General features: G+C 34.5%; 1 protein-coding gene across 1 annotated transcript in view; it reads left to right on the forward strand.

Moving 5' to 3' along the window:
* The window catches only part of TTN (titin), a 246,511-nt gene that overhangs the window by 88,411 nt on the left and 145,713 nt on the right, over nucleotides 1–12,387 (forward strand). Inside the window, exons 108-109 of the mRNA XM_034065601.1 lie at nucleotides 29–283; nucleotides 903–995. Of these exons, the coding sequence (XP_033921492.1) occupies nucleotides 29–283; nucleotides 903–995 (348 nt within the window). The remainder of the gene's footprint in view (nucleotides 1–28; nucleotides 284–902; nucleotides 996–12,387) is intronic.

A 12,387-nucleotide genomic window follows, 5' to 3' on the forward strand; every position in this document is an offset into this window, starting at 1 on the left:
GAATAATCTGTTTTCTCATTTTCTGAAGTTCCTGAGGTGCTGCCAGAGAAGCCTAAAGAGATAAAAATAACATCCATGGCAAGGAGAGAAGAGATTCATGAAGAAAAGAAGGAAATATATGAAGAACCCAAAGAACCTTATGAAGAATGGGAAGAAGATTATGGAGAAGACCACGAATATTATGTCAAGGAAGAAGGCTATGATGAAGGCGAAGAGGAATGGGAAGAAGCTTATGAAAAAAGAGAAGTGATTTATGAAGAAAAACGAGTAATTCATGAAGAAGGTATTTTAATTATAATATTTCTTCTCTTTTCTCATACTTGTTATTAAGGCCCAAAAATTTTGAGCCAGCTTCTTTTTTTTTTTTTTTTTACAACATTTGGACCTTAATAAGTTTCCAAGTTCTAACTGACATTTCATAATAAGGCAAGGACTTTAGTATGGCATGTTGTAAATGCAGATAGAAATAGATACACTATAATTTGTTGGCAATGGACTTTTTAAGCTTAATATTTAAAACCTAATATAAGTTAGTAGTTTGTAAGGATATGTGATGTTTTTACTTGGTGTGGATATTTCTTCCCATTTTCATGTATTCTAGATGAAATTTATTTAAATGAAATGTTTCACACATTAATTTCTTGATGTCAGTAGCTGTACTTTACAATTTCTTGCATACTTTAACTATCTTGGGTGGTAGTAACATGTATGCCTCTAGGAACAGAATTTGGCTCTGAGGATAAACCATCAAACTTGGGAATGAGCAGAAAATTCTACTGCACCAATTGGATATCCAAAACTCTTAAACTTACATAAACTTACAATGGTACAACTAATAATTTTTGTGAGTATTAAGCCTTGAGACAATGCATTTTTCAGCATCAAAGTTATTTTTCTTAAAGTTGTTGAAGTTCCTAAGAAGCCTGTGCCTGAGAGAAAACCACCAACAATCACAGCTGAAAAGAAGGAAAAGAAAGACGTAACCATTCATAAAGGTATGACTTTCCTGCAAAACAGGAACATGCATATTAAGATCTCTCATGCATCTTTTTTCAAGCTGGCTTGTGTTGGTTATTCTCATTCCCTTGAAAAGGACAAAAGTCTCTTACGTTGGATGGTGACATGAGCAAGGCTTATGGCAACATTTCCTCTTCTTCTGCCCTCATGTTTTTGAGCAGAAAGAGAATAGTGGCACTGGTCGTTGAAACAAACCAAGAACTGCTGGCAAAATCAAGCTGAGCTTTCATTATCTTTCCTGCCCACATTATATTTGCCTTGGGCTTGGGTGGCGCTTTTGAGCCAGTAAATGCTGCAGTTCTGAGAAGTGTATATTCAGATCACTGCATGTATCTCATGGGAGGGTGGGCCTGATCACTTGTTTCACAAGTGCCTTTACCAACAGAGTTCACCACCAGTGAATGATGTGCTGAACAACGAACAGGATGCACAAAGTTTATAACATCCTAAAAGAGAAAATAGCATTACACCTGGTTTGTGTCCAGAAAATGATTTGCAATATTATTTAAATAATAAATCTATTTGAATCACTTACAGTTGTCAAGAAACCTGTTGATGAAAAAGTGGAGATAACTACTCAGAGGGTTGCAGAAGAAAAAGTCAAACGAGCTGAGGGTAACTACCGTTTAACTACCTTATTGTCATTTTACATGAAAGTAGTGGCTATTGTTACTTAGCTGATCTTCATATGCCTTCTCTTCATATGATAGTGGGTCTTATAAATTTTTCAGTCTTTGAAACGTAATAAAAGCTTCTGCTGAATTGCATAAAAGCAAAATGAAAATCTTTTTAGGGAAAAATGTTAAATGCAGATGCTAACAACAGATGGTTTAAGAAAGGAAGTGGCACAAAATTGTACTGGGTGTAATGGTATGTTTCACTTTAAGTTGAAGAGTTAAAATCCCCATCTTTCTCAGATTTCTACCTTGACTTGTCTACCAGGATATCTTGGTTAATTGAAATAAAGATGCCTTTATTCCCTTTATTTCAGTTATGAAATACAGATGCATCCTTATTCCCCTGGTGACCACCTGCTCTTGTTTAGCAATTCCCATTCTGCAGCACGAGTCTGTTGGCTACAATTCAGTATATGCCAGGCTATAACCTGTGTACTAAATGCCCTGAGTTACCCAGCCTCTTTAGAAGGTAGCAATAAAAAATTGTTGCTTTCTGTCTAACGCTTTGCATGGCTTCAAGGAGCCTAGCTTAGCTACTGAGTTAGATTGCTTGTCATTCATTGTATTTTCAACATCATTGCTAGAATTATGATATCTTTGCTAAATATATGACTAACAAAATTTTAATGCCAACAGTTACCAAAAAAGTTCTACCACCAAAGCCTACACCAATGATCGTTGAAGAAAAAGTTATGAAAAAGGAAGGTACTGATCAGCATCTTTCAATTGCAGCACCCTGAGTGTTCTTGTGCTTCTTGTGAATATGTGGGCCTGTGTGTATGTATCTGGATCTATTGTACTAGTCATGTTGTGACTGCTCTCAGTGTTTAAATAGTATATGTACCATGCTTTTGTTTTTCATAAAGTCTGTTTCTAATATGTTTGTGGCCAGCCTTTTGATTCTTGTTTAAACAACATAGAGAATATTGCAGTGTGATTTAGCTTTTTCTTCATCTCTTCTGTCTGCTGGCCTATGCTTACATAATAAGCATAACTTTTGCCTAGCAACCCAAAGTTTCCTTGAAGAACTGCCGTTGCAAGTCTTCTTACACACTATTTCTAAAAACCTGTGCATGCATTTATTTTATATCTTTAAATTAATGATGTCTGTGTCTTAGTCTTTAACAGATACTAAATATTTAATGTGTATGCTTGTTTTGTGTTCAGTATTTTAGAATATAAATACTGTCTAAATATGTCTAAGACTTAAATGTGCAATACAGATACATATTTGATAAGAACTCACATACTGATTACCACTAATGTGGATCTAGAATACAAAATACTAAAGCAAAATCCTGTTCTTAAAGTACCTACAGTAGAAACATGGACTGTTTCAGAAGAAAAGATGTCAGTTTCTGTCCACAAACAAGAAGAGTATTCATATGTCACAGGTATGTACAAACTTAAAAATCTGTGCACGCAAATCAAATCAATCTTCCAATCCTGGTAGATTCCTTTTAATCTTTTGTTACATATGGCAAATTACATATTTAGACACATCTGTATTTGTTTCCAATATGTATTGCTTCTCTTTGTTCATTGTGTTATGTAGCTTTAGCTTTATTTAGATTAAGAAATGTCAGCATTTCAACTATCTTAATATTTTTTAAATGCTTTTCTTTGAAGAGCCAACAGAGCATGAGAAAACAGTTGAAGAGAGATTCTTTGAAGCTGTTTACCCAATTGAAGGTAGATTGATTAAGTGACTAATCAATATCTGAGTTTTTTTTAAATAATTCAAATCTGTAATTAACCAAAAAATCATTGTGAGATTTGCACATGCTGTTGTTTTTTTAGATTATTTTTCTTTTTTTCATATTAGCTTATGTGTTTTAGTGACCCTCGTGTACTGGACACACATAATATCTTCCTAAAAGTTTTTCAGATTCACTACAAACATTGATACTTACTATCTCCAAATTTAATTTCTTTAAAATTCCTATCATAGCACATAAGGAAGTTGAAGAGGAAGAGGAGGAGGAAGAAGTAATTTCTACAGAACAGGAGATCCCACATGTTGAAGGTGAATAAAATCTTTGTATCGTCATGTGCTCCATTTTTCTGAACTTCCAGGTTAACTGCCTGTACCGCTCTTTACCAAACAATAGCATAGTACTGAGGTCTTTCCATCTTTTTGGCTCTGCTTTCAAATATTGAAACCCTACTGCATTTCTGTCATTCTTCTTCATCATTGCTTTAAATAATTCTTTGAATAGCTTTCTTGAGATGAGCATGTTGTATCTCTTTGACAAAAAAGCATATTTTTAGTGTTTGCTTATCCAGAAAGTAGCCTACTGTGATCTTCCAAATGTTTTTGCTGTCTCCTAAGTGTTCACCACCTATCTCTTTAAAGTGCCTGAGATATCTAAGAGGCATGTTCCAGAAGAAAGAAAGCCTATTCCTGTTCCTAAAAAAGAAGCAGCTCCACCAGCTAAAGGTATTTCTATTGCACTAGTAAACTGAAGAAAAAACAAACAAAAAACCCAAACACAACAAAGCCCTCCCCCCAACTGTCTTTCATTATGTTATTTTTCATGTTTTCTTGCATATATTTATGAATTTACTCACTATGTGTCTTTGGTTTTGCATTATCTCCATATGCATTATTTGATTTTGCATTATTTCCTTTATCTCCACACTTTCACTTTTTCATTTATGCTTATAGTTTGCATTTGTCTCAGCTTTGGCCCTTCTTTTGTCCTAACAACCTTGCACTCATTGTTTGTATTTATGTTATGTGGCTTTTACAGAAAATGGTATGGTGTTTTTATTTCAACAGAGTGCCATGAAAGGTGATAGTGCAGTAATGTTGACATCAGAATTTTGTACTGTATCGTGGTGTCTTCCATATAGTCCACTGTATGTCCAAAAGTTTGTACATAGTATTGTGTTGCAGTAGTCAGCTCTTGTCAAGACTCTATGTTCTATAAAGCAATCTTGGATTGCTGAAATCTGTATAAGGTGTCCAAAGACTAAAGCTCTCTCACTTTGACATTGTTTTCCAAAGTGCCTGAAGTCCCTAAGAAACTTGTTCCAGAAAAGAAAGTTGCTGTTGCTAAAAAGGAAGTGGCTCCCGCAGCAAAAGGTACAGCATCTTTTCAATGTGTGCTTTAACCAGTCCTGTACTATTGTACTGTTTTCCTTAACTACTATTCACTTCTCCTATAAGCTTGTGCTAAATATAGTCTTTGTGTGGTATTTTGTATGTCCTCCTCTATGACAAACTCAAAAGCCTTAGAAAGATTACTTATACAAGTTTTAATACCTTTAAAGTTCCTGAAGTGCCTAAAAGACCTGTACCTGAAGAAAAAGTACACATTCCAGTTCCCAAAGAACCTCCAAGTGCTAAAGGTATAATTAGTGATGGAGTGTGAATGCTCCTGTTGAATATCTTTTATTTTTTTTATCCTGTACTATGTTATAAATTGTTTTCTGTAATGTATAGTTCTCTGTGTATATATAACAGTTTTTGAGGCAGTTAACATACTTGAGCAGTTCTTTCTTCCATTAAGAAGTCTTTGATAGGCTTCCAGAGACTAGTTTGATCTGTTCATTTTGTTCAGTTTTTTTGTTTGATTGGTTTGGGGTTTTTTTTTTGTTTGATTGTGGGGTTTTGTTGTCAAATGTATGTTGCTCTTGTCTTACACCTTTCTATGTTAAGTGTATGAATGTGTTATATGGTATATCTTCATATTCTTGTATATGGATTAATAAAATTCTGTAATACTTCAATCTTTGAAATATAGAATTCAGTTATCTTGTATTTTATCTTTTTTAAGTGCCAGAGATGCCCAAAAGAGCTGCCCCAGAGAAAAAAATTGTTCCAAAAAGAGAAGAAGCTCCACCACCTAAAGGTACACTTAAATAAATAACATTCCTTTCTCGTTATCTTAAAAATCTTGTTTATGTCAAGTTTTTGCTTTGATTGTTAAATACAGCTTGTTTTAGCTGTTCTTCAGTTGCACTAGCTATGTGTATTTTGTGTCTTTTTTGTGGATAACTGTGCTATAGATGCAGTCTTAAAACACTTGTAACTTTAGCTACTTAATGTTGTTATAATTCATATTAATTAAGTGCCAGAAGTACCTAAGAAACCAGCTCCAGAAGAAAAAATACCACATGTTCCTAAAGTAGAAGAAGCTCCACCTGCAAAAGGTAAAATGTTGTTCAGTGTATTATCATTTATTGTAGTCTTTAGAACATCGCACTTGTCTCAGCTTGCTCAGCTGTTGTATTTTGCAAGCAAAATATGTCCATGTGTAATCTTTTTGAAAAATATATTTCTTTTAAATTATTCTTTTGCCAGGTTTGCACTTTATAGATCCTAAAACTAAATACTTTTTTTTAAGTGCCTGCAGTTCCTAAGAAACCTATCCCTAAAGAAAAAGAATCTCCTGCTCTTCCTAAAAAAGTTGAATCTCCTCCAGCTAAAGGTATGCTTTCCAGTAGAGGAAAAAAATATGCTATTTCTTAGCTTCTGTTTATATGTTCTGTATTGCTACCCGTCATTGATTTGTACTTCTGTGAATTCTGCTGTTCCGATTTAATGACAATGAATCATTACTGTATGTGGTACGTGTTGTGCAATTCGTACAAAAATAGTATTTCTAAATATTCAATCTCTGTTATGTGTTATGAGCTCAAAACCCTTAGGCAATTCTTTGGAAACTTAGATTTAGCATTTGGCAACATTGCTTTTGCAATGGGATTAAAGAAGAATACATTTAATATTGTTATCTTTCAAAGTGCCTGAAGTGCAGAAGAAAGCCACTTTTGAAGAAAGAGTTCTTATTACAGAAGAAAGAATATCTGTTGCCATTCCAGAGGAAATCCCACTACCTGAAGGTACATTATAAACAGACAATAATAAGAAACCTGTGCTTTGTCTACAAGTTTATTTTTCTCAGATCAGATTAAAATACACAGAAATTTTATGTTCGTTTTCTTGTATAAGTTTTGTGATGAACATTTTACAGATTTGCAAGTAGTTAAGAGCTTCCTGAATGTCTTTTACCATATCAGTCTTGAATGCCACAATCCCACCACATTGACACAAATTGAAACTCTAGTACTGAACAGTGATCTTGGGATCAGGTTCTCATGAAATCGTAAGAAGAAATAAGGATGTAGTGTTGAGTTCAGACTCTGCCATTTAGGATTGTAACCATCCATTTGTCTTGCTCCCTACAAAGCTCTCTGTAGCCCTGCAGATAACAATACTATTTTTCTCTCCAATGTTAGCTTCTCACCAGCTCTTTTAGCTTGCATTCTCATACCCAGGGAAGGTTGAGTTCAACTGTTTTAAGCTAGTATAATTCCAAAATATATCTCCTTCAGCATAGCTGAAATCAATATTTTGGCCTTTTTTATATCCTATTAATAGCTAGCCAGGTGAGACAATTTGCATACTCTATTAAAAAAGCATAAGTGAGTTTTTAAAAGCAGATATGGAAGATATCAAAAATATGAACATGCAAAAATAAGTTCAGATGTGTATGTGCACTGTTAATTTCTGTTTGTCCCCTGCAAATCAGTGTTTTACCCCAGAACAAGTTGATGTTTTCCTGATACAGTCACCATTGTTGAAAGGCAGATGCCAGACTTTCCTTTCAAATATTGACATACCTTTATCGTCTTGTTCCTCTTCTTACTTTCACATAGCCAGATCAAGGAGCAACTTTGAATTCTTCGACTGTTGTTCCCCCCTTCTCTCAGCTGTTGTGATGGGGAAGCTGGGGGAGCTGAGGTATTCTGATGGACTGACAATTGACCAGTGAAGGATATTTGAGAGATGCAACTGCACACAATAGGGGCATCAGGAAAACACACCATTTAGATCAAATCTGTGCATAACACTTTCTGTATTGTATGCAAATCTGTCATTGCCATATAGAACTTTTAAGAATTGGTCTTAATCTTCTCCATTCATTGATCCATCAATTGATCCATCCATCCACCCACCAAAAATACTAAAATAAGTAATTTTCTTTAAAGAACCAACAGTTGAAGAATGGTCTGAAGAAGAAATGGAGGAAGTATCTATTTCCATTCACAGAGAAGAGGTTTCTGAAGGTATGACCACAGTTCAAGAATGCTAGGCAAAAGCAAAAAAAAAAAAAAAATTTTGGTTTGTACCAAATATACTGTGGATTAATGTCTATTCATAAACAAAAAATAACAACTATGTAAATGTTTCGTATCTTATAAACTTTAATGCTAAGAATGCCTACAATTTCTATTTTGCTTTTGAAAGTCTAGTAATTAATCCTCTATTGATACAGTGAAAATAATGAGGTATCTCTTGGATGTTGAGAATTATCAGCCCTTTTTCCCCCCATTTTGTTGCTTTTTTTTGTGTGTTTTTTTGTTTTAATTTGGTTATTTTATTTTTTGTTTTTACAAAAGTTCTCTGTTAGAAGTTCCTCTTCCACCAGGTTGCTTGGATGAAGTAAAAGTCCTTCAGAATATCATGGTGCTCTTTGGTTCCTGAGACCATTTAATCATAAAATTACTATATTGTTTTCACACGGGAGTTTATTGGTGGTATCATAATGGTATGAAGGACAGTAACATACATTGATTGACTCAATTTCCATTGAGTCAAATGACACCATGGAAAATATTTTCAAGGAGTGGCTTTAGTCAAGGAATTTTCTTGATATTTGGGAGAGAGGTTTTCTGAGAGTGGGCAGATTATAACACTTGTGAACTAGTGGAGAGAAGAATGGAAAGTGCTGATCCAGCACTTCAAATATTGAGCATTTTCAGATGCTACAGAAATACAAGATAGCAGCTCAATCTCAGTTCCATTTAAGCTGCGTGGAGTTTTTCCTTTGCCTCCAGAGGGAGCAGGACGGTTTGAATGTAGATTTTGTAATAGCAGAGTTGTCTGTTAGCAAAGCACACTGCTTATTCTTGTCTTACAAATATTTTGTTGCTTTAAAGGGCCATAAAGACAGTAATAGGTCTTAAACTCAAGTATTTTTAACTTTACTCTTTTAAAGTGACTGAAGAAGAGTCTTACTACATAGAGGAGAGGGTAACTGTTCCTAAAAGAAAGGAAGTCCCGCCCACTAAAGGTATACATTCTTTTCATTACAAAATGTTGGTTGTTTCATCATTCTGAGTGTTATGTTGCCACAGCGTGTTTGTCTCCATTTGTGGTTTTTGTATTACGGAAATGTGTGATTGTTCTAGTTTTACTACTCTTTGTAAATCCATGTACTGTAATCTCTTAAAGTGCCTGAGAAGCACAAGAGAGTTGTCCCTGAACCGAAAGTTCCAGCTGCCCCCAGGGAAGCTCCAGGAGTTAAAGGTACGAATCAATTCCTCATCTGGGTGATGTATCTTCAAGGAAAATATGTTTGTTTTACTGTCTTGTTTCTACATGTTGACATGGGTGGTGCGTGCTTACAGAGATGAATGGCTGTCTCAAATTCCATCTTGTACTGTGACAAGTATTGTTTGTGTTAACTCAGTAAAGCAAGTTGTGATATAGTAAGCAATGGGAAATATTGCATCTTAATATTCTTTCTTATCTTCCTTCTTATCTTACTCATTTTTCTAAAGTTCCTGAAGTTCATAAGAAAGTAGTTCCTAAAGAGAAAGTACCTGTCCCTGTGCCTAAAAAAATGGAGGCTCCACTGCCAAGAGGTATACCAATGTTTTTTTCCTGTTGCAAAAAGCGCTTTTTTTGTCCCATGAATTACATCTTTAACATGTATGCATGTTGAGAAAAAATATATTTTTCATATCAAATTTCTTCAGCATTAAACATGTACTTATGTCCATTTGTCTACAATGTGGTCTATGGTCTGTGTCATCTTGATGGGATTTATATGTTACTTCATCTTTTATTTTATTCCTGTTTGTGAAATCAATCAAGTATTCTAAAGTTGCACAATCTTTTTTAAGAACCTGCAGAAGAACAGGTGCCCACTTCTGAGATAGAAGAACATCCATCAACAAAAGGTAAACAAACTGAGAATATTATTATCATGGAAAACTTACTGTTTGGCCTTGCAGCATTTCTGTTTCGTCATTTTACTTAAGTAAATTTGTGTTTGTTAATATCTGTAACTTATGTCTGGATCTACCCTTTCTTTTGACTTCTTTTGCACTAAGACTGTAAAATACAGTCTTCAGTGTCTGACATTGTTGTTGAGGTTTACTTAGCATTTTCTTTTTAAAAAGATCAGATTAAGTAGAAAAATACTTCAAATATTGCAGTTAAATATGCTTGCACTTATTGTTTTCAAGTGACGGAAGTACACAGGAAAATTATCACAGAAGAAAAAGTCGCAGTTGCTAAAAAAGAGGCTCCACCAAAAAGAGGTATATCTTTTTTCAGAGCTACACAATAGAATACTTGTTTCAAGAATACTGATTCATATTTATAATATCTAATTGCTTAACACAAGCTGTAATGTTCAGTGTTTGCTGTCTTTTTTTATTTGACTTGAAAAAAATCAAGTCCCTGTATTTGTGTTTTGTCATCTGATCATATTAATAAACTGTGATTAATTCAAAATCATTTTAAATATTCTTTTTTTCTTTTCTTAACAAAATGTCAGCAGTGCCCAAGAAGCCTGTGCCAGAAGAGAAAGTACCTGTTCCAATTTCACAGAAAGTGGCAGGTCCACCAGCAAAAGGTACACAAGTTTGTTTGAAAGCACAGAAGGCTTCCAAATATCAGATGTCCATACACACTATGTTTCTGGTTAATCAAATCCCAGTCTTTCCTGACTTGATTACAAATGGAAAGGACCTTTATCTTCTCCCCTGCAAAAAATGCAGAAGGTGACAGAGAACAGCCACATGCCTTCATTCCTTTAATTTTCTGGCACTATTTAACTTCATTGATTACTTTGGCTGCTGAAGTGCTTTAGAAAGCTGAGTCAACACATTTACTCAGTGAAGAAGTTAAATAATTATGAATGCATTTAGATTAAAAAAATATTAATGTTTTATAACATTGTCAATATTCAGTGAAGGGTTTCAAACTTACAAATATTTCCTCTGGTTCTATGATTTCCTTGTGTTTGAGAAGTGATTTTGTTATGTATCCTATAAATGTGGTATCCTGTGGCTTAATTATGTTTCTAAAGAGGCAGGAGGCAAATTATTTTCATCTTACTTTCATCTTAATCATTCCATCTTAATTCCTGATGTGTGAATATGTTGTTTGGTTTTGATGTGGTTGTGTCTATATATCTATTCCTCTAATATTATATGTATTATTTTAGTAGATATTATTTTAATGTTAAATTTTATTTGTGTTACTCAAATTGCAGTGTTTCAAAGTGTCTAATTTATCTGCAGAATTTATTCCTAACCTCTGCTCCCCCAAAAAAGGTATCTTCAAAATACATAAAGCATATCTACCTACTGTGCATTAAAGCTTCCTCTGTGATTTTCTCTGTTAATTTATGTGTCTTTACATCTGTACAGCTGGTGTTAGTTGTGTTCATTACAAGTGTACTGTTTTCCCATAATTGTTTGTCCATAATTCTTTTTTATGAACTTCAGAGAGTGTGTCATTTTTAAAAAACTTTATAATTCTTACAATTATTATCTTTAAAGTGCCAGAAGAACCAAAGAAACTTGCCAGAGAAGAAAGAGTTTCTATTGCTGTTCCAAAAAGAAAAGTGTCTCCACCACCAGAAGGTACTCCTACCCATGGATTATCCTATGAACAGACTGTCCTGATGCAATACCACTAAAGCTTCAAATCTGCTGGTCTGGCACCTTTCTTGAAGTTCTAATGGTAGATTCATAGAACCATTTAGGTTGGAAAATACCCTTAAGGTCACCAAGTCCAACAGTTAATCTGACACTGGCAAATCCACCACTGTGTCCCACCATAGTCTCAAGGGAACATTAGCAGAGTCTGAGAGACACTAGATGCATATTTTTTCCAATTACTCAGGTTTTGGAAGGTGTCAGAAAATAATAAGTTTTCTAAGAACCCCTAAATGGGATATTTGTTATTGTACATTATAATAATCCAGAGAAAAATATTAATGCTAGATTCTGTCTTTGAAGTACTAACAGAAGAAGAACACTGGGCTATGTCAGAGGAAGTATCCATTTCTCTTCACACGGAAAAAGAGATCTCATACACAGGTATGAATGGACTAAAAAGATTCTATGTCCAAATTTACATCTTGTTATCTACTTAAAAAACCAAGCAAAACAACAAAACACTAAGACATACACAAAAAATACTAAACAAAAGAAAACAAACCACAATTTCATGTCCTGTGCAGATCACCAGTTTATCCTGAAAGTCGTTTGTATACCGCAGAACAGTATTCCATTCTCACAAGCAGCTTAAATCTTTCCTCCTGGCTTACTGTTGCCATAGTGGAAGACCAACCATTTCACTATGTCCCACTTTGCAAATCTTCTCACCTGTCTGACCTCTGAGGGTAAACAGGGCAGTCTTTTTCTCTCCTGAAAAGAACCCCTGTCCTTTCGTGTTCCATGACATCAATTCACCTAAATCTGAAAGTCAAAGGAAAAACCTTTACCCCTGCTGTTGCTTGACTGTCTGTGACACTTAGCACCATACCATATATTGGATTTGCCAGCTTAAGGGCTTTGAACAAAGTCCATAGCTTTTAAAGAAAATTCATTGCTTTATCACTTTTGGAGGGAATTTATTCAGTTGTGGAAAATGACCCACAAG

Source organism: Melopsittacus undulatus, chromosome 8 (genome assembly GCF_012275295.1).
Source record: "Melopsittacus undulatus isolate bMelUnd1 chromosome 8, bMelUnd1.mat.Z, whole genome shotgun sequence".
In the NCBI taxonomy this organism is placed as follows: Eukaryota; Metazoa; Chordata; class Aves; order Psittaciformes; family Psittaculidae; genus Melopsittacus; species Melopsittacus undulatus.